The sequence below is a fragment of the Nannospalax galili genome, unplaced genomic scaffold, assembly GCF_000622305.1.
Source record: "Nannospalax galili isolate Female #2095 unplaced genomic scaffold, S.galili_v1.0 scaffold1200, whole genome shotgun sequence".
NCBI lineage: Eukaryota > Metazoa > Chordata > Mammalia > Rodentia > Spalacidae > Nannospalax > Nannospalax galili.
The window spans coordinates 1,281,927-1,306,857 of NW_008347131.1; the positions used below are offsets into that span (position 1 = coordinate 1,281,927).

At 42.0% G+C, this 24,931-nt stretch overlaps 1 protein-coding gene across 1 annotated transcript in view; it reads right to left on the bottom strand.

Moving 5' to 3' along the window:
- The window catches only part of Nup160 (nucleoporin 160), a 71,007-nt gene that overhangs the window by 16,791 nt on the left and 29,285 nt on the right, over nucleotides 1-24,931 (bottom strand). Inside the window, exons 14-29 of the mRNA XM_008843631.3 lie at nucleotides 24,238-24,337; nucleotides 23,806-23,971; nucleotides 22,462-22,589; nucleotides 22,028-22,188; nucleotides 18,910-19,043; nucleotides 17,409-17,479; nucleotides 16,476-16,635; nucleotides 13,632-13,701; nucleotides 11,323-11,421; nucleotides 8,945-9,064; nucleotides 6,645-6,740; nucleotides 6,451-6,545; nucleotides 6,260-6,356; nucleotides 6,075-6,180; nucleotides 3,021-3,181; nucleotides 395-455 (exon numbers count right to left, since the gene is read on the bottom strand). Of these exons, the coding sequence (XP_008841853.1) occupies nucleotides 395-455; nucleotides 3,021-3,181; nucleotides 6,075-6,180; nucleotides 6,260-6,356; nucleotides 6,451-6,545; nucleotides 6,645-6,740; nucleotides 8,945-9,064; nucleotides 11,323-11,421; nucleotides 13,632-13,701; nucleotides 16,476-16,635; nucleotides 17,409-17,479; nucleotides 18,910-19,043; nucleotides 22,028-22,188; nucleotides 22,462-22,589; nucleotides 23,806-23,971; nucleotides 24,238-24,337 (1,825 nt within the window). The remainder of the gene's footprint in view (nucleotides 1-394; nucleotides 456-3,020; nucleotides 3,182-6,074; nucleotides 6,181-6,259; nucleotides 6,357-6,450; nucleotides 6,546-6,644; nucleotides 6,741-8,944; nucleotides 9,065-11,322; nucleotides 11,422-13,631; nucleotides 13,702-16,475; nucleotides 16,636-17,408; nucleotides 17,480-18,909; nucleotides 19,044-22,027; nucleotides 22,189-22,461; nucleotides 22,590-23,805; nucleotides 23,972-24,237; nucleotides 24,338-24,931) is intronic.

Genomic DNA, 24,931 nt, shown 5'->3' on the forward strand with positions numbered 1-24,931 from the left:
AACTGTAAACCTAAAAATTTACAGCCAATTTTGAAGGAGATGCATCTTAGCTCTGGAAATTGTTATTGAATATTTCAATGCTGTTGTAGTGAAATGCTTCTTCTAAGTATGTGGTTATTGAATAAATAATTTAAAAAAATCATTTTCATTGCTTATACTACCATATTGCATGTTCAAAACATGAAAGAACCTTTAGCAGATCAGAAAGGTGGAACTAAACTAAAAGGATGGAATTTTATCATATGTAACTACTATGTGTAATATCTGTAATATGTAACTACTGTTACAACATAACTGTCTATACTACATATAACCACTGCAACATATATAACATATGTATCTTAGTTTGTTGGACTATAACAATAACACCTGCCCAGCCAAGGTCCTGACTTACTTGGGGCAGCTGTGTACTCTCCATCGTGATTCCTCTTAGGGGATGCTCCAGGGCGATCAGACTGAAAGACAAAACCAGCAACTTAATTGTAAAGATAACTATTTTATTTTTATACCACTAGCTGTGACTTAGAAGCTTTAATGCTTAAATTCTCTCTATAGAAATTATTTTTACTTCAACTAGCATAACTTTTCACAGAGGTACTGTAACTATCAAAGAAATGGGCTGTTGCCCAAGATGGCTTACTTATGTACCACATGTTACCTAGAAGGTGGTTACAGATTTCTTCTCTATAGAAATCACCTTGGGTAACAGCTTAGTAAACAGAAACCAAAGTGCATCCCTTCTCAAACAGTAACTATTGACTGCATTAACAAACAAAACTAAAATAAAAGCATCTGTCACTTATTAGGCACTTTATTGATACAGGATCTCCTGTAGCTAGGCTGGCCTTTTCTGGCCTCTCAGGGTGCCAAGCCTCAGCTGCTCTCTCTGTGACCCGGGAGACATAAGTCAAATAAACCCTTTCCTCCCCCAGTTGGTATTGGTCAGAGTGTTTTGTCACAGCAATGGAGAAACAGACTAGAACAGTAGCCCAGGCTGGCCTTAAACTCCTGATTCCCCTTGTCCTCACCTCCCGAATGCTGGGATTACAGGTGTGCCACCATGACCAGCATGCTCAGAAGAAAATAAAATGAAGCAAAATGAGGTGGTTTGAAAAGAAAAACCAAATGGATTGTATGATTGAAAATTTTCCCCAAGACTATGGAGCATCTCTCAAAATGTCCTGTAACTATGGTGAGCCACCTGTCTTCCTGTTCAGGGAGGCTATAGAGACCCCACCAGATGGACTTTAACCAGTGTTCAGTCTACAAAGAGGAGGGTCAACTCAAAGGAAACACTTCACTTCCTCCAAGTGAAGCCAGCCATGGTCAAGTAGGACCTTTGACTTATCTTCACATACATGAAACTGGTAAAAGGAGCCAGGGCTTCCTCCCAAGCCCATGTGACCCCTGAGGAACAGATCCTCCAACGACCTTAAGAGTAAAAATAAATTGGTTTATTTGGGCCAATTGTATGGTCTTAAACACCCAAAAGGAAAGTATAACCAAAGAGTAAAGTCATCAGTATATTTCCTTAAGAGTTCAAGGGATTACACTTCCCAGACATTAGGCTTAAGTCCATATAAAAGTTATTTAGACAATTATTTCTCATCGATGATTTTGTTAGTAACCAGAAAGTGCTGCTCAGATGTAAGACTTCAAATCTTGGTCTGCAATACTGTAGTGCCCACATGTAGCTAAGGGAGACAACCAGCTATTGTTCTAAAATGATGGCTAAATTTGTTTTCTACCCCTATCTAGAAGCCTTTGAGAGGGAATTGACACTGACACTGATTCTAGCAACTCCAACAGCTATCCAAGTGCCTGAAAACAAATCCCGAGTCCATCACTTGGCAGATAAAAGAAAAATGAGGAGGAAATTAATAAAGGGATGCTTTTGGAAGCTCTCGTCAAGAAATTCCAATGGACTCTCACATGAACATTTGAAATTTGCCCTGTTCTGACTTTTTTCTGGTTCTCTGTCTAGAACTTGTAATGCTAACTAACTACTCTTGCCTTTACTTCTCCTTCACATCCCCTATTCACCAGTCAAGGACTTTCTTTTCTCTCTACAGATAAGAGTTATGCAATTTGGGAGTCTTTTAGATAGACCCACTGAAGGGGTACTCCAATTGCCTCACCCTGTGTCCCTGTTCAACATGGAAGAAGCCAGAGAGGTCTGAATCCGGATTCCCTATTGGCAATTTGGGTAACCTCTTCAGAGGGTGGTAGAATAGGAGGTAGGAATTGGCTAGGCAATTAGAGTAAAAAAGACCCCTAAGAAAAGTAGCCAGTTTCTTGGCTGTAAGTCAAAATGTCCTTGGGCCTCTTAGCAACATATTCTGTTCCAAAGGCCAAAAATGTCAAAAGTATTTGGGAGCTCTTATCTAATCTCTAAAAGATTTTAGGGTTATCTCTTCAGAGGGGGTAATGTTAGAGTAGCAAAAAGCCTCATTAAAAAAGAAAGAAAGACGGAAGGAAGGCAAGAGGAAACAGAACGAAAAAACACAAAGCCAGAAAAAAGTGATGGGGAGATATGGGAGGTGTTGGAGGGGAGGGAGTGGGTGTGGCTTTGATCAAAACACCTTATATGCATGTATAAAATTCTCAATAAAGTTTTTTGTTTTTTTTTTTTTTTGAGACAAGGGCTCCCTGTAGTCACAGCTGGCCTGGAACTCACAGAGATCCACCTGCCTCTGCCTCCTAAGTGCTGGGATTAAAGGCATGCACCACCACGCCTGGCCTCAATAGTTTTTTTAAAAGTTAAAAAAAAATTCTCCCCAAAATGGGACTGGAAAGATGGCTCAGCAGTAAGAGTACTGGCTGCTCTTGCACAAAGGACCCAGGTTTGTTTCCCAGTACCCACATGGCAGCTAACTCCAGTTTCAGGGATTCTGGGGTTCTGATGCCCTCTTCTGACCTCCACAGGCATTGCTTGTATGGTGCACCTACATACATGCAAGCAAAACACGCATACACATATAAATAAAAATAAATGAAATCCTAAAAAGGAGTTTTCATACCACTGCACCAGAGGAAGGTTGTACAATCCATGCATACTCTGGACGAATAAGTCGTAAACAATTAATAGCAGCCAGATAACAGTTGCCTTGCTTCTCAAGTCCACGCAGAGTTCGAACCTCTCTGCCAAGACGCATACCGTATTCAAACATCACTGTACCAGCTATGAGACAAATAAAATGAATTAGACAAAAATGTTTCTTTAGAGATACACGAAGATGATTTGTTATACATGCAATATTAACATTTAGGACAAAACTGAGTTTAACTTAAAAACCACAGACACAAGCCAGGTGTGGTATGGTGGCACATGTCTTTAGTCCCAGGCCTTGGGAGGCAGAGGCAGGCAGATCTCTCTGAGTTCAAGGCCAGTCTGGTTGTTTTTGCAGAAGACCCAGGTTTGAATCCCAGCACCCACATGGCAGCTAACAACTGTCCGTAACTCCAGTTCCAGGGGATCTGACAGCCTGTTCTGTCCTCCGTAGGCTTTGCATGACACAGGTGCACTTACTTACATGCAGGCAATGCATGCATACACATAAAATAAAAAGAAAATTCCTGCCCCTCCAAAGAAGGATATTGGGGCTGAAGAGATGGCTCAGTAGTTAAGAGCACTGACTGCTCTTGCAGAGGACCTGGGTTGGATTCCCAGCACCCACATGGCAGCTAACAACAATGATTTGTAACTCTAGCTTCAGGGAATCCTACGTTGCTTTCTGATTTCCGCAGGCATTGCATCACATAGGTGCACTTATACTCATGCAGGCAATATACTCACACATAAAATAAAAATATTTAAAATTATATGGATGTCTACTAAACTAATTTATTTTTGTGTGTGTTAAGTGTATATGCAAGCATGTGTGTGTGTACAGAGGCCAGAAGAGGGGATCAAGTGCCTTCCACTATCAATGTGTACATATTCCTTTTATTGAAAATTTTATTTCCAGGGGCTGGAGAAATGGCTCAGCGGTCAAGGGCACTTGCTGATTTGATCTTGCAGAGGACCTATATTTGGTTCCCAGCACCCACAGAGGGTCTCATAACTGTTTGTAACTCAAGTTCCAGGGCATCCAACACCCTCTTCTGGCCTCCAAGGGCACCAGGCACACACATGATATACATACATACATGCAAACATTCATACACACAAAAATAATCTTTAAAAGCCAGGCGCGGTAGTCCCAGCACTTGGGAGGCAGAGGCAGGCAGATCTCTGTGAGTTCAAGGCCAGCCTGGTCTACATAGTAAATTCCAGGACAGCTGGGGCTACAGGGAAACCCTGCTTCAAAAAAAAAAAAATCTTTAAAACAAAATTATTTTAAAAATCTTATTTTGTGTGTGTGTGTGTGTGTGTGTGTAAGTCAGAGGACAACGTGATGGAGTCAGTTCTCTCCTATCTTTATGTGGGTTCTGGGGATCAAACTCAGGTCACAGGTTTGTGTGGCATGTGCCTTTTTCCCCTGAGCCATCTCTCTAGTCTCTGAATCTGAGGCTTTAGTTTTCTCAGCTAGGTTGGAAGCCAGCAAACCCCAGTGATACTCCTTCCCTTGCCTACCTCAGTGGCAGGGTTATAGGCAGACACTGGATACCCAGCTTGTTACGTGTGTGCTGGCACTTCAACTACAGTCTCTATGACTGTATAGTAAGTGCTTTTAAATATATATATATATTTTGGTCTTTTTGAGACAGGGTCTCCCTGTAGCCCCAGCTATCCTTGAACTCACTATGTAGACCAGGCTGGCCTTGAACTCACAAAGATCTGCCTGCCTCTGCCTCCCGAGTGCTGGGATTAAAGGCGCGCGCCACCACGCCCAGCTAAATATATATATTTTTTATTTATTTTTAGTTTATGTGTATGAGTGTATTGCCTGTGTGTGTATAAGTGCACCAGTGTTCTGCAGTGCCCTCAGAGGTCACAGATGGCATAAAATTCCCCTGGAACTAGAGTCAGAGACGGTTGTTAGCCATGTGGATGCTGGAAACCTCAGTCCTCTGTAAGAGCAGCCAGCGCTCTAAATTGCTGAGCCATCTCTCCAACACCCAGCAAGTGCTTTTAAATGAATTATTTATATAGATTCTGGGAACTGAACCCAGGCCTTTGCAAGAGCAGCACGTGCTTTTAACCACTGATCTGCTATCCTAGTCCTTATTTGATAACTTGTAAATGTCAAATTTTCTCCTTTTTTAAGGGGTTCTACATTAAATCGAAGGAATACAATTCAAAACCACCAATGGTACAGGCATGGTGATGCATGCCTTTAGTCCCTGCACTCTTGAGGGAGACAGGTGGATCTCTGTGGGTTCCAGGCCAGCCAGACTTACATAGTGAGACCCTGTCTCAAAACAAAACAAAACAAATCGATAACAAGTAATATTATGTATTATATTCAGATGACCTAGGTACATTTAATCAGGATTTTATTCTAAGAAATTAAATTTTAAAAAGGGAGGCAGCTAAATTTGAAATCTGAAATAGCAAAGCAACACAAGATTAGTTATAAGTGAAATCGCTTGAAAAAGTTCTAGAAGCTGGACATGGCAGTGCATGCCTTTCATACCAGCACTCTGCAGAGGCAAGTGGATCTCTGTGAATTCAAGGCTAGCCTGGTCTACATAGCAAGTTCCAGGCCAGCTGGGGCTACAGGGAGACCCTGTTTCAAAAAAAGACCAAAAAAGAAGTTCTAGAATGGGAGTAAATATATTTTTAAGTTTTTCAGGCAATCATCAAAAGGGTAAAGTTAATCTTATACTTAAATAAAATTACAACATAAATCCAACACACAGTATTTATTTATTTATTTATTTATTTATTTATTTATTTATTTATTTATTCTCCCTGTAGCCCCAGCTGTCCTGGAACTAGCCCCAGCTGGCCTGGAACTTGCTATGTAGACCAGGCTGGCCTCAAACTCACAGAGATCCGCCTGCCTGTGCTTCCCAAGTGCTGGGACTACAAGACGTTTGCTATCGTGCCTGGCCCAACACAGAGTATTTTTGGAAAGGATTGAACTAACAGTTGCCTCCAACATTGAGTTTCCAGTTTGGTTGCTCACCTTTGCGGTAATTGTGACGGTAGATATGAAAAGCATAGAGAAGTTCGTAGTAATTGTGAGTCATAAGGTCCACTGCTCTGGCACGTGATTCAATTATTCCTACAACCTAATGGAAGATGAGAAATTGGTTAGTAGCAGTCATGGCACCCACAAGACTTGTTACTAGACATGAGTAGACAAATTACCTCATTATGTAGATTCACATAGGGAAATTCTACAAGATCCTGCAGCTGAGCGCGTTCACAAAGAACCACCACCAGTTGCCGTAAACAGTCTAACTGCCTAGAAGAGGAGAGGATCACAAGGGTAAACTGCCTTAGTGAGTAGAACAGGGCTGGAAATGGTCTTCTCTAAGAAAGACTGGGAGATAGATTACCTGCTGGAATCAGGAATCTGTGTTAAGGCCTCGTATGCTTGGCTATTGTGACCCAAGTCCAAATGATGTTTGAAAATGCATGTTCTTAAAGTAGCCTAAATCAAATTTGGAACAAATAAAAAAGAGCAATACAAATTAAAATATCACATCCATAACACACCTCAAGGAAAACAACCAAATTAGTTAATTTTTACCTGACTTTTCCAGTCATCCCCTGCTTCAGTTATTGCTGATGTAGCCAACTGAATAACCAGTTCTGGCAACCCAACAACATCCAGGAGACGTAGAACCTAAGGGGAAATAGATTTTTTTCTCTCTTTTGCAGTTTTTTTTTTTTTTTTTGTCTTTCTGAGACAGGGTCTCCCTGTAGACCCAGATGTCCTGGAACTCACTATGTAGACCAGGCTGGCCTTGAACTCAAGAGATCCGCCTGCCTCTGCCTCCCAAGTGCTGGGACTATAAGTGTGCGCCACCATGCCCGGCCTCTTTTGATTTTTGAGATATGGAGAGTCTTGTTGCGAGATCAAGTCTGGCTCTAAACTAGTAATCTTCCTGCCTCAGCCTCCTGAGTGCTAGGATTATGAGCATCCACCACCATGCCTTGCCATAATGACTATTAATAGTTTTGTTTTTAACTTTATGAAAATGTAGAATCTTACAGTGTGGTTTTGTGTACCTGCCTTCTTTTGTGCAACACGTTTGTAATACCAACATACATCACATCAAGGTATACAGCAACTGTTCACTCAACTGCTATGTTGCAGTCCACTGAACGAATACATCTTAATTCAGTGTTAGATCTATGTTAACGGACACTTAGATTATTTCTAGAATATTACTCACTGAAAAATAATGATATAGTCTTTTATTAAGTATGTGCAATTTTAAGTATATATTTATTATTGAAATTAATGACATAAATTTTCTAATTTTTTTTTTTTTGGTCTTTTTTTGAGACATGGTTTCCCTGTAGCCCCAGCTGGCCTGGAACTCTCAGAGATCTACCTACCTCTGCCTCCCAAATGCTGGGATTAAAGGCGTGTGCCACCATACCCAGCTTAATTTTGTTTTATGTGTATGAGTGCTCTGCCCACATGTACTTAAGCGTACCTCATATGTGTAATGCGTATGGAAGCTAGAAGAGGGTGACAAATCCCCTGGAATTGGGGTTATGGCCAGTTGTGTGCTGCCATATGGGTGCTGGGAACTAAATGTAGGTACTCTCCAAGAGCAGCCAGTGCTCTTAACCAATGAGCCATCTCTCTAGCCCCTAAAGTGGTTTTTAACAGAATTATATTCTTCTGTAGTTGATCATGATGTGTAATATCTTGAAATTTTTCATGGTTTCATACTATCTTGAAATAACATTTCATGGCTCAAAGTACACTCAGATTTTATTTAAAAACTCCAAGTGTTTTTGGCTGACTTGTCAGACTTGATTACAAACTGCCACTGTTGTAATGTAGCTGATGAAGAGTTTGTGCCAAGCGCAGAAGTGCCAGGTGTATCTTTTCCACAGTTAATATTGGTTTCAATCCTGTTTCTTTGTGGCTGCATTAACTTTTTTTCCTTTTGGTGCCAGGGATTAAACTGAGGGCCTCACATATACTACTGAGCTATATTCCCAGCCTTCTTTTTTTTCTTTTGAGATGGAGTCTCACTATACTGTCCAGGCTGGCATTGGACTCCTAGTCTCATGTGATTCTCCTGCCTAAGCCTCCCAGGAGAATGCCACTACACTTGTCGTTTTGAGTGGAAAATTTTAAACTACACTGAAGGAAGAGTTTTATATGAATCAATAAAATGTGAAAATCTATTTGCCTAGGTAGATGTAACCTACTGATCAGGGACAAGTGAAGACTGTATTATCTATCCCCAGCCTGGCTGAGATGCTCTGACTCTTCCCTGAGATGCCTACTTCAGAGTGCCAAATGACCACCTGTAAAAGGACCAAGTACCAGCCAAACCCGTATCGACACAACATTTGGTTCCTTCAGTGAGAGAAATCTTTGATTTTTCCATGAAAGTCCATATTTGTTTTCACTTGATTTTTTTTTTTTCTTTTCCTGTCTTTTTGAGACAGGGTCTCCCTGTAGCCCCAGCTGGCCTGGAACTCACTATGTAGACCAGGCTGGTCTCGAACTCATAGACACCTGCTGCCTCTGCCTCCCAAGTGCTGGGACTACAGGTGTGTACCACCATGCCTGGCTTTCACTTGGAGTTCTAGGTAACAACTAAATACCAAGGCAATGCATTTTAGATGCAGTTCTGCACAGGGTGCTTTAAGAAGGGCCAGACTGTATCAGGAGTGGTGGCCCATGCCTTTAATCCCAGCAAAGGCAGACAGACTTCTCTAAGTTTGAGGCTAGCCTGGTCCACACAGCCAGTTTTTCAGGTCAGCCAGGACTATATGGTAAGACCCTGCCTCAAAAACCAACACACACACAAAAAAAAACGAAGAAAGAAAAAAAAGGCCCAGACCATGACACTGTACCTTGTCATAATACTGCAACTTGGGGGTGGACACAATCTCTCCATCCTCCGAGCGGACCAAGCGATCTAAGAATTCTTCCTTACCCACTTCAGAGGCTGCCTGACAGAAACATTCTACAGCCTGAAGAAATAAAATATATAAGCTGCCTTACAAAAGTCACTCCAATTCTAGTTGCATAAATCAGGGGTATGCACTAGGAAAGACCAAAACAGAAACAAAACTGCTTAAGACAATCTATACTACATTCACATTCTCTTCCAAATCTAAATTTTGAGGCATTATTCAAATTGTTCTTAAAAATCTCTCTTAGGGATGAAGAGATGGTTCAGCAGTTAAGAGCACTGGCTCAATTTCCAGCACCCACATGGCAGCTAACAACTGTCTATAACTCTAGTTCCAGGGACTCCAACACCCTCTTCTGACTTCCATGGGCATTGCATAACAGAGGTGCACTTACACGCAAGCAATACACTTATACACATTAAATTAAAAAGAAAATAGTAGCCAGGCGTGGTGGTACACGCCTGTAGTCCCAGCACTTGGGAGGCAGAGGCAGGCGGATCTCTGTGAGTTCAAGGCCAGTCTGGTCTACATAGTGAGTTCCAGGACAGCTGGGGTTACAGGGAGACCCTGTCTCAAAAAGACAAAAAAAAAGTAAATAATTAAAAATAAAAATCTCTCATCTAAATATATATATATATACACACACACACACACACACACATTTATGTAGGATATGTGTGTGTGTGCTTATGCCACAGTACACACGTGGACGTAAGAGGACAACTTGTGGGAGTCGGTTCTCTCCACTACGTGGGCTCTAAAGATCAAACTCAGTTTGTCAGGCTTGTCAGCAATTATCTTTACCCACAGAGCCATCTTGCTGACCCTTTTCTGACTTTTAAAATGTTATTACTGGGGCTGGAGAGATGGCTCAGCGGTTAAGAATACTTGACTGCTCTTGCAGAGGACCTGGGTTCGATTCCCAGCACCTACATGGCAGCTAACAACTGTCCCTAACTCCAGTTCCAGGGGATCCAACAGCCTCTTCTGTCCTCCATGGGCATTGCATGACACGGGTGCACTTACCTACATGCAGGTATAACATTCATACACATAAAATAAAAATAGTAAATAAAATATTAAGAAAATGTTATTATTACAAAACAAACACATGGGGCTGGAGAGATGGCTACACGGTTAAGAACCCTGGCTGCTCTTGCAGAGAACCCGGGTTTGGTTCCAGCATCCACATGACAGCAACAACTGTCTGTAACTCCAGTTCCAGGGTATCCAGTGCTCTCTTCTGACCTCCATGGGTATTGCATGACAGGGGTACACTTACATGCAGGCAAAACACTCATACACATAAAATAAAAATAAAAAGCAAACATACATGGCATGTAATATGGTGGATGCATGAAATCTCAACTACCTGAGAGGCTGAGGCAGCAGGACAGTTCAAAGACAGGCTGAGCAGTTTAGCAAGACCATTATCTCAAACTAAAATTAATAATGAAAAGAAGGGGGTCACCAGAATTAAGCCAGGTCTATCAACACTTTAATCTTGGATTTTCAGGATATAAATCTATTTATTCATCAAAAAAAAAAAAAAATCAAGGATATAGCTCAGTGGAAGTGAACTTAGCTAGCACGTGAAGGTCCTGGATTTAATCCCCAGTATCTCACATACCCCTGTAAACTTTAACAAGGTATCTTGGAGTTGGAGAGATGGCTCAGTGGTTAAGAGCACTTACTGCTCTTAACAGAGGATCTGGGTTCAGTTCCTAGCACCCATATGGCAACGCACAGCCATCTGTAACTCCAGTTCCAGGGATCCAATGCCCTCTTCTGGCCTCTGCAGGCCAGTTATGTATGTGGTACACATATATACATGCAGGCAAAACATCTAAATACATTTTGGATACAGAGTTGGAGTTCTATACCAGGATCATGTATCTATGAGAGAAAAAAGGAAGAAAAAGGAAAGAAGAGGGAAAAAAAAGAAAAAAGGAAAGAAGGAAAAGATATGTAATGAAACAATACAGCAGCATGCTACCAGCTGTAGAGTCTGACTAGCGGGCCCATGATTGTTCACTATGAGAATCTTTAAGTAATTTCAACTTACAAAAACACAACTCCTAATTCCTAAAAACACCTGTACTGGCTGCAGCAGAAGGGTTTTTATGTTTTCTTCTTTCCCATGTACTAACTAACGAGGTAAAAGAAATTGATTCAGCATGTGCATTATAGCCTTTACTGGTCAGGCTTCTTCATCCTTTTCTTGAGGATTCTGTACCTCTCACTCCCTATATCTAGTTAGATGGAAACCAAATGTCTCCTTGCTCAAATTTGCTCACCACTCCAACGCATCTTACCTTCTGGACTTCTCCTGTAACGAGGTAACACCGTCCCAGCATAAATCGGCAGGAACCAACATTGACTTGACACCAGGGATGCAGCAGTTGAATATAGTCCTAAAAGGCAAGAAAGAATTTCCTGATTAAAATAAACACTAAAGGACAGTCACTTCTTCAGAGGGTGAAGAAAGTGATCAATACAAAGCTTAATTTTCAGAAATCCCTAGAGATTAAAAACTAATCCTTTAGTGCATTTTTATAATAGGCTAGACACCAAAAGAAAGCAAACAGAGCCAGGTATGGTAGTGCATGCTTATGAGCCCAAGTGTTTAAAGCCGTCGTGGACAAAATAGCAGGACTCCCCTCATGCCAAAACAAAGCAAGCAAGCAAACAGGAGTTCAGAAACACACTAGTGTAAACATACATACTTCACATCTAAGCAATTGCCTCTTTTTATTGTTTCTCATTCAGTGACTACAGTCTAATAAAGGATCTATATATAAATATTATGTTTTATAATAAAGAGAACCTAACAACAAGAATTTAACTTTGGCCAGGCCGCTGATGCATTTGGGAGGAAGAGGCAGGTGGATCTCTGTGTGATCAAGGGCAGCCTGCTCTACATAGCAAGTTTCAACCAGCTGGGGCTACAGGGAGGCCCTGTCTCAAACAAACCCCAAAACCCCACAAAAATAAAAAAAACTAAAAGAAAAACCCCAGGGAGGGCAAACTATAAATTTTGGCAGTTGCTGGAAAGAGGAAGAGCCATGCTGTTTGAGTTAAGCCAGCATAGAGGCCAGTCACATGACAAGGAGGGGAGCTGTGGAGAAGAGTAAAGCCAAGTCTCAGAAAAGGGGGTGGGGGAAGAAAGTTATAATTTTCTAGAAGCAGAAGACTTATAAAGCTGCATGACTATGGCTCTGTAAGCTACTGGGTCTTGGGGAGTAAGCTCAGTTTGTCAGACTTGGCAGCAAGCACCGTTATCCTTTGGGCCTTGTTGCCAGTACTCAGAATGAGTTCAATGTCAGCCTAGACAACATAGTGAGATTCTGTCTTAAAACAGCAGAAGGCACTGAGTATGGCAGTGTGGTAGTGCACACTTTTAATTCCCGCACTCAAGAGGGAGGGATAGGGGGATCTCTGTGAGTTCAAGACCAGCCTAGCCTACACTGTGAGACTTCATCTCAAAAAGAGAACAAAAACAAACAGCAAAAAGTCAAAACAGGGCCCAGTACAGCTCAGTGATAGAGCTCTTGTTTAGCGCACATAGGCCCTAGGTTCAATCCCTAGTGAGCAAGAGAGAGAGAGAGAGAGAGAGAGATAGAGAGAGAGAGAACAATTTTTTGGGGGTATGTCTTATACAATCAAATTTAATTTTGTGATTCTTGCTACTAGCCCAACTAAAATTTAATTAACATTCACACTCACAAATTCAATTCTTTCTTCCTAAGAATGCTAAGATGTGGGGCTGGAGAGATGGCTCAGCAGTTAATAGTGTTTCTTGTTCTTCCAGCAGACTCAAGTTCGATTCCCAGCACCCATGTTAGGTGGCTCATAACACCTGTACCTCCAGCTCCAGGGAATCCAACACCCTCTTCTAGTCTCCACGGGTATCTGCACATGTGGCATACATACATATACATACATACAAATAAAAATAAATCTTAAAAATGGGGTTGAAGAGATGGCTCAGTGGTTAACAGCACTGACTGTTCCTGCAGAGGACCCAGGTACGAACTATCCTTAACTCCAGTTCCAGGAGAATCTGAAGCCCTCTTCTGACCTCTGTGGCATTGCATGACATGGGTGCACTCACATACACGCAGGCAATACATTCATACACATAATTAAAAACAAAAAAGAATGGTGGGCTGGAGAGATGGCTCAGGGAGGTTAGGGGCACTGCTCTTGCAGAGGACCTGATTCCCAGCACCCACATGGTAGCTAACAACTGTCCGTAATTCCGGTTCCAGGGGAATCCAGAGCCCTCTTCTGACTCCGCTGGTACTGAATGACACAGGTGTACTTATACACATACAGGCAATACATTCATAAACATAAAATAAAAATAATAAGGGCCTGGAGAGATGGCTCAGCAGTTAACACTGTTCTTGCAGAAGACCCGGGTTTGAATCCCAGCACTCACATGGCAGCTAACAACTGTCCCTAACTCCTGTTTCAGGGGTTCCAACAGCCTCTTCTGTCCTCTGTGGGCACTGCATGACATGGGTTCACTTACCTACCTATAGGCATAACAATCATACACATAAAATAAAAAATAAAATATTTTAAAAAATGGTAAAGTGAAATGTTCAACAAAACTCACCTGCAATTGTACATACTGGCAATTTCCCATCAAACATTCTAGAAAGAGACAACCAGGATTGCTGGGCCATCTAGTCACTAGATTAAGGAACTGGGCTTTCAGTATTTTGGGGAAAATTAAAATATATACATTATTAGGCATCAAACTCTGTGGAGTCTACAAAAGAGTTTAATTAAAAACAAAACTAAACAAGAAAAACCCTGGGGGCGGGGAGACAGCTCAGTCAGTAAAGTGCTTGTCAAGAGAACAGGAGGCCTTGAGTTTGCTTCCTAGAACCTGGAAGAAAAGAAAAAGCAAGCTGAGGTAGTGCATGCTTATAATCCTGGCACTGGGCATTGGAGAAGCAGAGACAGGCAGATCCCTGGAGCTCAATGCCTGGCTACCCAACCTAGCCACTGGGAGAACTCCAGACCAGTGAAATCCTTGTCAAAAAACAAAAAAAAAAACCAAGGTGGATGATACCTGACAAACAACACCCAAGGTTGACTTTTGGCCTACACAGAAAAGAAAAAAACAAAAAAAGGGATTGGGGCAGTGACTCAGGTTGGTAAAAGTGCTCATTGGGGAAGCCTAAGGACCTGAGTTTGGATTCCAGGCAACAAGTAAAAGCTGGGTGTGGCAGTCCACGTCTGTAACCCTGGTGTGAAAACGGGAATGTGGTAGTGGAGGAGGAATAGGTTATGGGAGACAGGTGGTGGATCCCCAGAGCTTGCTGGCCAGTCAATCTAGACAATCAGTGAGCATCAGGTTAAATGAGACACCCTGCTTCCAAAAGATAGGTATGAGATGGTTCAGCAGCTAACGGCACTTGTTGCTATTCCAGAGGACCCGAGTTCAATTCCCAGCACCTGTGTGTTGAGTGGCTTACAACAATCTGTAACTCCAACCTCTAGCTTTTGGGGTATCTAATGCCTCTGGCCTCTGTGAATGCCTGCTCATGCCCACACATATACATATAAAAATAAAATCTTTTAAAAAGTCTGCCGGGGGCTGGAGAGATGGCTCAATAGTTAAGAGCACTGGCTACTCTTCCAAATGATCTGGGTTTGAGTCCCACAGTACCCACATGGTGGCTAACAACCCTCTGTAACTCCAGTTCTAGGGGACGTGATGCCCTCTTCTGGCCTCCGAGGGTGTACTTACATGCATGCAGGCAAATACTCATATGCATGAAAAACAAAGCAAAGTGTGCCAGATGTGATGGTGCATACCTTTAATCCCAGTACTTGGGGGGTAAAAGTAGGCAGATCTCTCTGTATAAGGTTGAGGCCAGCCTGGTCAACACAGCAAGTTCCAGGTCAGTCAGGGCTACACTGAGATCCCGTCAAAACAAAACCAACAACAAAAACACCTGTGCGTGTAAACTAAACTAAACCAAACCTGGAATATCTTAAAATAAATACTATCGCTAGGCATGGTGGCACATGCCTTTGATCCCAGCACTCAGGAGGCAGAATCAGGAGGATCTCTGTGAGTTTGAGGCCGGCATGGTCTACATAGCAAGTTCTAGGCCAACTGAGGCTATAGGAAGATCCTGTCTCAATAAGATGAGAAAAAACAAAAGTATATGTATATGTGTGTGTGTGTGTATACACACACACACACACACACTATCATCATCTCTTATTTGGGGATTAAGCATCCAATCTCATTTTATTTATTTATAATAAAGTTTCTTAAAATTGCTGGACATGGTAATGTATTCCTTTAATCCCAGCCACTCATGCAGAGGCAGGTGGATCTTGTGACGGTGAGGCCAGCCTAGTCTACATAGTGAGTTTCCAGGCCAGCTGTGGCTACAGGAAGACCCTGTTTCAAAAAGACCAAAAAGGGTTTTTAATAAAATTGATTTATGCTGTGTGTGGTGGTGCACATCTTTAGTCCCAGCCCTTGGGAGGCAGAGACAGGTGAATCTCTGTGAGTTCAAGGCCAGCCTGGTCTACATAGTGAGTTCCAGGCCAGCTGTAATTACAGGGAGACCCTGTCTCAAAAAGATCGAAAATAATAATAATAATAATTTTTCATTTTATGTGTATGAAGTGTTTTGCCTGCATGTAGGTAAGTGCACCCGTGTCATGAAATGCCTGAAGAGATCTGGAGAGGGTGTTGAATCCCCTACAACTGGAGTTATGGACAGTTCTTAGCCACCTTGTAGGTGTTGGGAACCAAATACTGATCCTCTGCAAGAGTAGCTAGTACTCTTAATCACTCAGCCATCTCTCCAGCCCCTATTTTATTATATTTAAAGATTTACTTTTGTTTCCAATTATGTGTATGTGTCTCTGTGTGGGGTATATGCACATGAGAGCAGTTGTCTGCAGAGGCCAGAAGGTGTTGGATCCTCTAGAGGTGGAGTTGCAGGCAATGATGAGCTGCCTTATGCAGGTGTTGAACTTGAGTCTTCAGCAAAAGCAGCACTTTCTCTTAACTGGTGAGCCACCTCTCTAGTCCCTCAACCTCATTTAAAGAATCTTCATTCAGGGCTGGAGAGCTGACTGCAGCCCTTAAAGGTTCAGGCTCACAACCAAAAGGAATCTTTGTCCCTAGCTTCAGGAGACAGAGGCAGGCACATCTCTGTGAGTTCCAGGCTAGCCTGTTCTACATAGCAAGTTCCAGGCCAGTCAGGGTTACATAGTGAGATCCTGTCTCAAAGAAAGAAAGAAATGAAGAGCTTCCTTACAGGGCTGGAAGTACTATATGCTATAACACTTGTTTGGCATGTACTGTCTTGGGTTTGAGCCCTAGCACTGAGGGGGGAAAAAGAGAAAAGAAATCTTCATTAAACAGGTAGAATAAAAGCTTCAGGGACTATTTAGATAGAAGAGAGTTTTAAGCAAAGGATACAAAAGTTGCAGCAAGTAACTGGTAACTGCAGTAATCATTTCAGGCCAGTTCAATCCAGTTTGACTCAGAGGTGCTTTTGGTTGGGAGAAGAGATGAGATATAATATGTTTCCTTGCAACTTCTTGGAAGAATAACTCCATAATTGTCTGAGGGCTAGATACTGAATAAGAAAAAGTTGTAAGAAATCCAAACTTGTGACTGCAATAGCAACTTTTAATTGAGATCATCTATATTTTCATTTTATGCCAGTTACAAAGAACACTGATCATTTTAAAACATAAAATGCATCATGGGTATAACCTGTAGCAATATAAATCAAGACAGTTTGAAAACTGTGGCACAACATACAAATAGGATGAAAAAGCCACTTAAATCACTGCATATCACTTCTTTTCATGGCTTTCATTATAGGTAAGAACTTTTCCTACAAACTCTTCATGGTAGAGTTAGTGCCAACAGTCCATATTTTAGACCAAATAATACAAAATAAATTCTCTACAATAGTATTGAAGCACGAGAGGGGGCTCCTCTGTTGACAGAAGATTACAAAAGCCACTTAGCAAATTTTAAGATGAGTCTATTGAATTAATCACTGGAGTATCAAAATACAATGGGAGAAACAGCAACATAATAAACAATAAAGGCAAAAGGAAGAGTCTGACTCTCAGGGCAAGTTTGTCCTTGGTGGTGGTGTTATATTATCTTCCTAAAATTTTTTAACTTCTGCCACATACAACACCCTCAATTGATGTGTGCCATGGGACCATATCTTCACAGATGCTCTGCCACAATCACTGGTGTCAGGTTGCTCGTGGCCTCTTAAAGTAAAGCAAAGAGCAAGTCCATTTCCACAACAAAGGTGGCAAAAAGAACATTTGAATAAATACACACTAAATCCCAAATGAAAGCCAATCTACACAGCCCACTCCTTACCCAACTTATTTGCCATTAAGGGACCAGAATCTGTTAGTTCCAGTACTGACAAATGCTGCAGATTAGACTCCCTGTGAGAAAAAGAAAAAACAGTGTAATAAATTCTTTTGTCTTTTTTGGAGACAAGGTCACCCTATAGCCACAGCTGACCTAGAACTCACTATGCAGATCAGTCTGGCCTTGAACTCACAGAGATTGGCCTGCCTGTGCCTCTCGAGTGCTGGGATTAAAACTGTGTGCCACCACGCCCAAATTTAATAAACCCATGATATTACTGCACTGTGTATCAGAGCAAAAGGATGGTCCCCTTACTGGGATGGTAGTGTGGTCTACATGATAGGATCTAGAGTCACTTAGGAGGCAGGCTTCCAGGCACACCTATAAAGGATCATCTTGATTGTGTTAACTGATGTGGGAAGACCTATTTTCACTATTATGAGCAGCACTACTCCCTAGGCAGGGAGTTCAGGACTGTATAAAAGTGGGGAACAGATGAGTGCTAGCATTCCTTCACCACTCTGTTTCCCAATTGTGGAGCAAAGTGACCAGCTAATTCAGGCACCTGCTGCCTAACTTCCCTGCCATGAGGGACTGCACCCTTCGGCTGTGAGCAGAGATAAACGCTTCTCCCTTGAGTTGCCTTTGTCAGGTATTTGTATTTTTATTAATTTAAGATTTTTTCATTTTTGGCCAGATGTGGCTGTGCATGCATTTAATCCTAGCACTCTCGAGGCAGAGGCAGGCAGATCTTTGTGAGTTCAAGGCCAGCCTGGTTTACAAAGTGAGTTTTGGGTCATTCAGGGTTACATGGTAAGATCCTGTCTCAAAATAAAAATATTTATTTTTATTTTTTATATGTGTGTTTTGCCTACATGTATGTATGTGTACTACATATGTGCTTGGCACCTGTTGTGGCCAGAAGAGAGCATCGGACCCTCTGGAACTGGGTGCTGGGAATCAAACCAGGATCCTCTGCGAGAGCAACAAGTACTTTTAATCATTGAGCCATCTCTCCAGCCCTGGCAACCTGGCAAAAATGTTTTTTACAGCATAATGCTTAAAAAAAAAAAAAAAACCTTCAGGCTCTAGCTCAATTTTTGGCACCATGAAAACCCAAACCAACCAACCAACCAACCAACCAAAAAAACCTCCAAATTATTATTATTATTATTGAGATAGGCTCTCACCAAGTAGGCCTGGCTGGCTTAGAACTTACTATAGACCAGGATGGCTTCAAACTCGCTTAGCTCCGTCTGCCCGCCTTTGCCCTGAGTGCTATGCCACCACACCAAAATCAACTTGCTTAAAAAAAAATGAAGCCAGGCATGGTGGTGCATGCCTGTAGTCCCAGCACTTGGGAGGTAGAGGTGAGTGGATCTCTCTGAGTTCAAGGCCAGCTTGGTCTACACAGAGAGTTCCAGGCCAGCTGGGGCTACAGGGAGACCCTGTTTCAAAAAGACCACCACCAACAACAACAAAAAACTAGGAAAATGAAACTCACAGTGTGTCAACTGGAACATCAGTTGCCAAGCACTGACTTGCCCATTTAATGAGGTAATAAGATAAGAGCAGGGGAGCTGTTCGATGCAGGAGGTCTTGCTGAGCTTGAAAGAGCTGACTAGCTCCCAAAATCACCTATATGACAGGAGAGATGGTAAAGCAACACCATTAGGAAGGTAACATCCAAGGACCAGGTGGAGTAAGTAAAATACTATAGCTACAAAGAACAGAATAGTATAAAGGCAATACAACTAATACATTTTGGGTAACAACTGGCAAAATATCCTGTCATACATTAACAATCCAAAAAAATAAGAAAAACAATTCTCTGACTCATGGAAGTTGAGTGAAAAGAAGCTTTATTAGATCTGTGGGCTCAGAACTGCAAAGGTGTAGTGTAAAAAAGGGTGTGTGACCAAAAGAAGCAAATCTGACAATAATATCCAGTCTTAAAAATGTGCATAGCTGCTGGGCATAGCGTCGTACTCCTTTAATCCAGGCACTCGGGAGGCAGAGGCAGGTGGATCTCTGTGAGTTCAAGGCCAGCCTGGTCTACCTAGTGAGTTCCAGGTCAGCTGGGGCTACAGGGAGACCCTGTCTCAAAAGAAAAAAAAAAAAAAAAAAAAAAAAAAAAAAAAAGAGAAAAAATAAAGTGCACAGTCTGTAACTAAGCAACTCTACTCCTTAGACCTCACACAAGTGGCACAGTAAAAAAAAAATGTACAGAATGTAATAGCTTTAAGGAAGCTAGGTATGATGGTCCATGCCTGCTTTTTTTTTTTTGTCTTTTTAAGACAGGGTCTCTCTGTAGCTCCAGCTGTCCTGGAACTCACTATGTAGACCAGGCTGGCCTCAAACTCACAAAGATCCGCCTGCCTCCACCCCCCAAGTGGTGGGATTAAAGGCGTGCACCATCATGCCTGGCCCATGCCTGCTTTTTAAGCACATGGGAGGTAAAGGCAGGAAGATCAGATACTGAAAAACAGCTTTGGCTACATAGTGAATTTGAGACCATCCTGGGCTACATGAGATCCTGAACAAACTCCTATTTCTACTAAAGGGAAAAAGTGACAACATCATAGATGGCCACAAAGAATGGTTGAATAAGTTAAAATGGTACCAGGTAGCTATTAAAATACTAAGTAATGTACTCTAATTTTAGAAACAAAACAACTATAACAAAAAGATTTATGTAGAAAAGGAGTATATACTAAAATGTATACACTGGTTAATTACTGGGTGGAAGATTACAGGTTATGGGACTGGAGAGGTAGCTCAGCAGTTTAGAGCACTTGCTGCTCTTGCAGAGGACCTGAGTTTGGTTCCTGACACCTAGGAGTCTGGCAGCTTACAACCGCCTGTAACCCCAGCTCCAGCTGACAGCCTCTTGCTTCCTCAGGCACCTGCATGTATGTGGCACACAGGCATGGCCAAACACATTCATGTAAATGAAAATAAAATAAATTTTTTCCTCTCAAGGCAGGGTCTACCTGTAGTCCCAGCTGTCTTGGAACTACATAGACCAGGCTGGACTCGAACTCACAGAGATCCACCTGCCTCTGCCTCCCGGACTGCTAGGATTTTTAAAGGCATGCACCACCAAGCCTGCCTAAAAATAAATCTTTAAAAGAAGATTATAGACTATTTTTAGTTTACATGTGTTTTATTTATTTATTTGTTTTTCTTTTTTTTGGTCTTTTTGAGATCATCTTCTTGTAGCCAGTGCTGGTATTAAAAGCATGTGCCACCACACCTGTCTTTATTTATTGGTTTTTTGAGAAAGGGTCTCCCTGTAGCTCCAGGCTGGCCTCTATCTCACAGAGATCCACCTACCTCTGTCTCCTGAGTGTTGAGATTAAAGGCATGCGCCACCACCTGGCATTACATGTATTTTATAAAGGTTCTACAATGAATTGCTTCTGTGTTTATTGTAAAAAGGTAAAGGAGGGTTGGGAATGTAGCCCTTATTTGTAGAACACTTGCTTGGCATGTGCACGGCTCTGAGTTCAATCTCCAGCACTGCACATATTCACACACCAAAAACATAATAGTAGCCGGGCGTGGTGGCACACGCCTTTGATCCCAGCACTCAGGAGGCAGAGGCAGGAGGATCTCTGTGAGTTCAAGGCCAGCCTGATCTACATAGTGAGTTCCAGGACAGCTGGGGCTACATACAGGGAGACCCTGTCTCAAAAAGAACAACAAAAAAAACACATAGTAATGATTACAATAAAAAAACCCTTAGAAAACTTGAAGAAATGGAAAAATTCACAGATTTAAAAAAACAAAACAAAACAAAACTTGGGGCTGTAGAGACAGCTCACTGTTTAAAGGTGCACCCTGTCCTGAAGACAAATTCCTGTTCTTCTTCCCTTTTCCTTTACATTTAGGGTATTCTGCTATCACATCCAAAGTAGTACTAAGATTACACCTTGAGAGAGCTGACCTGAGAGAATCTGTACTACTATACACCGAAAGGTTACTAGCAGTGATCTGCTTCACATATAGTCTCAGTATGTCAGATTATGGTGCTTATTTATACTTTTGTGATTAATTTTGTTGGTAAGATTTAGAATTACCATGGAAACATTTATGAGGATGCTTCTATAAAGGTTGGATATACTACTTAGGGCTGGGTTCCACACAGAATAAAAGGGAGAAAGTGACAAGTGAGGCCTGTTTTAGAGAAGCTGACATTCACAGCCTTGGTGTGGCTTTCTTTTTTGAGACCTCTCTCTCCCCTAACCCTTAGGCTTAAAATCTATATTTAAGATATCTTTTCATTTAAATAAAGGGGGTGGGGGTAGGTAAAGTGAGTACCAGTATCTGTCTCTCTGCTTCCTGACTGTGGAGCAATGTGACCAGCTGCCTAACACTCCTGTAGTCACAACAGACTGCACCTTCAAACTGTGAGCAAAAATAAACCTTCCTTCCTTAGACTGCTTTTGTTCTGTCAGAACAATTCATTTCCACAGATACTTGTAGAGCCCTGGTCAGGCCAAGGCTGAGGTTACAAAGCAGTGAATAAAGTCTCTGTGCTCTTAGCACTGCTATCCTGCTAAGTGTCAGCACATTTCTACCAGGTTTTGGACTTCACAAGTTTTCCCTCAAGTACTTACTGCATCGCCTAGCCTTGTTAATAGCTGCTGTAAGATCAAAAGGTCTCGGCAGATCAGGAAGCGAGTACTGGCAATTTTGTACACAGCTCTGCACACAATGTACCCTGCTGTGCTACTGCCATAGAGCTGGGAAAGATTCATTCGAACACTCAAAGGCTGAGCTGTAACAAGAAAAAATGGAGTTAAAGACAGGCAAGATGGTTCAGCAGAGCAACCTGCTGCCAAGCCCGACAGCTTGAGTTCAATCCCCAGAACTCTCAAGATAGGACAGCACCTTCTCCCACAAGCTATCCTTGGACCTCTGCATGTTCACCACACCATATGCACAGACACAGACACAGACTTCGACACAGACACACAAAATTAAAAAGGGAAATGGAGTTAAATGAATCACTGTTTTCTCTAAATTAAACATTCGCTGTGCTGTCATGTACCTGAATCGAATCCCTTCTCCATCTCCACTTCTGTTTCATAATCCATTTCGCGTATGAGAAGTCCAATGGCATGGACAGGGTTCCTGATCTCTTGGAGTTTGCTACAAATGTCTTCCATCACATTTTCTCTATAAGCACAATGATAAAATTCCCATTACTACTGACCCCATGTGAGACTGACTGTGTGTGTGCTGTAACCTAAATGTTTTGTGAAACAGGAAAGCAAGCCTCATGGTGAAGGAGTGGAGATAATCATTTTGGCACACAAGATATTAATACCCCACATAATAAAAATTCTCCTCTTCTTTATAGCAGTGAACAACATGACCATGGTAATACTTGTATTTTTAAAAAATCTCTAGCTCACAGGGCTGGAGAGATGGCTCAGAGGTTAAGAGCACTGACTGCTCTTGCAGAGAACCTGGGTTTGATTCCCAGCACCCACATGACAGCTACGAACCATCCTTAACTCCAGTTCCAGGGGTTTCTGACGCCCTCTTGACTTCCACGGCATTGCATGACACGGGTGCACTCACATACATGCAGACAATACACTCGTACACATAAAATAAAAATAATAAAATATTAAAAAAAAAAATCTCTAGCTCAGTTAAGAGGTTATAGATGCATAATAATTTTTACTTCCATATCTGAAGATATATGCTCATTTTTTTCTATTTAAAATCTGCAACACGGGCTGGAGAGATGGATCAGTGGTCAAGAGCATTGGCTGCTTTTCCAGAGGACTTGGGTTTGAGTCCCAGGACACACATGACGGCTAACAACCATCCTTAAGTCCAGTTTCAGAAGCTCTGACCCCCACTTCTGGCCTCTGCAGGCTTTGCATGACATGGGTACACTTACATACATGCAGACAAAGCACTTATACACATAAAATAGAAATGAATTTAAAATCTGGGGACTGGAGAGATGGCTCAGCGGTTAAGAGCACTGACTGCTCTTGCAGAGGACCTGGGTTCGATTCCCAGCACCCACATGGTGGCTACGGACCATCCTTAACTCCAGTTCCAGGGGAATCTGAAACCCTCTTTTGACCTCCATGGCACTGCACCACATGGTGCACAAACATGCATGCAGGCAATACACTCATACACATAAAATAATAAAAATAAAATATTTAAAAAAAAATTAAAATTGCAACAGGGGCTGGGGAAGTACTTTAGTGGTAGAGCACTTGCCTAGAATGCACGAGGCCTCGGGTTCTTCCTCAAGAACCACAAAAAACATGAAACCACTATTCCTCATACACACAACAAAAAAACAAACAAAAACCCCTCTGCTGAATTCCATTAGGAAATGTACTTTACCCTAAATTCTCCTTACACGTCAATAGTGATCAAATCTTCCAGAATGTGTTCTGCAGCCTTTTCTGGAGACTGAAGGTTGTAACAACTGGTTTCCATCAAAACTGTCATATCCATAGTGACTGACTCTCCAATCAGCCGAAGGCATTTTATAAGACACATGACATCCCGAGCAATATCTACATCTATGAGTAAGAGAAAGTTAACAGTGATGGCTCAAGCCAGTGAAGATCTACTGATCAATATATTCAAAAAATATTAATAGCTAGATGCATGGGGTCTTAGGGCTCAGAGATGCTTAAGCCTCTCCAGCTTTCTAAAAAATATCTTTAGTGCATAAGTAGATAAGGACAGGTCACAGAGGCAACCAATAACTTCCATGTCCATTTGAAATAAAGCATAAGGTTAGCATAGGAAGAGGGTCAAGCACAGACAGAATTATTATTATTACCATCAGATATGGTTGTCTCATCCTCTGTCAAAAGATGTTCATCAGGCAGGAGATATAAATGATCCACTAAGGAGGAGGGCACCAGGAAAGACAGGTACCCCTGGAAATAAAAAGCTTTCAGTTACCTTTTGAAAATGATTTTAAAAAATGTACAAAGTAACTCATAATCCATGATGTGTCACGTAGACAACAAATCGTTGTATGTGGTATTTATATCCAATCGTATCTGTAATTTTGAAAACTGGAAGGGAGCTGGGTGTAGTGGTGTATATCTTTAATCCCATTGCTTGGGAGGCAGAGGCAGGTGGATCTCTGTGAGAATGGGGCCAGCTTGGTCTATATAGGGAATTCCAGGACAGCTCTGGCTAGAGGGAGATCCTGTCTCAAAAAGACCAAAAAAATGGCTGGGTGTGATGGCACATGCCTTTAGTCCCAGCACTCGGGAGGCAGAGGTAGGCAGATCGTTCTGAGTTCAAGGCTAGCCTGGTCTATATAGTGAGTTCAGGTCAGCTGGGACTACAGGGAGACCCTGTCTCAAAAACACTTAAAAAAAAAAAAAAAAAAAGAAAGCCTAGAAGTGATTGGAAGATTGTAGCTCAGGGCTACTGGTCTAGTACCTTGGGTTTGATTCCTAGCAGAGAGAGGAGAAAAGGGGAGAGAGGAGGAAGAGAGGTGAAAGGAGGGGGGGGGAGGG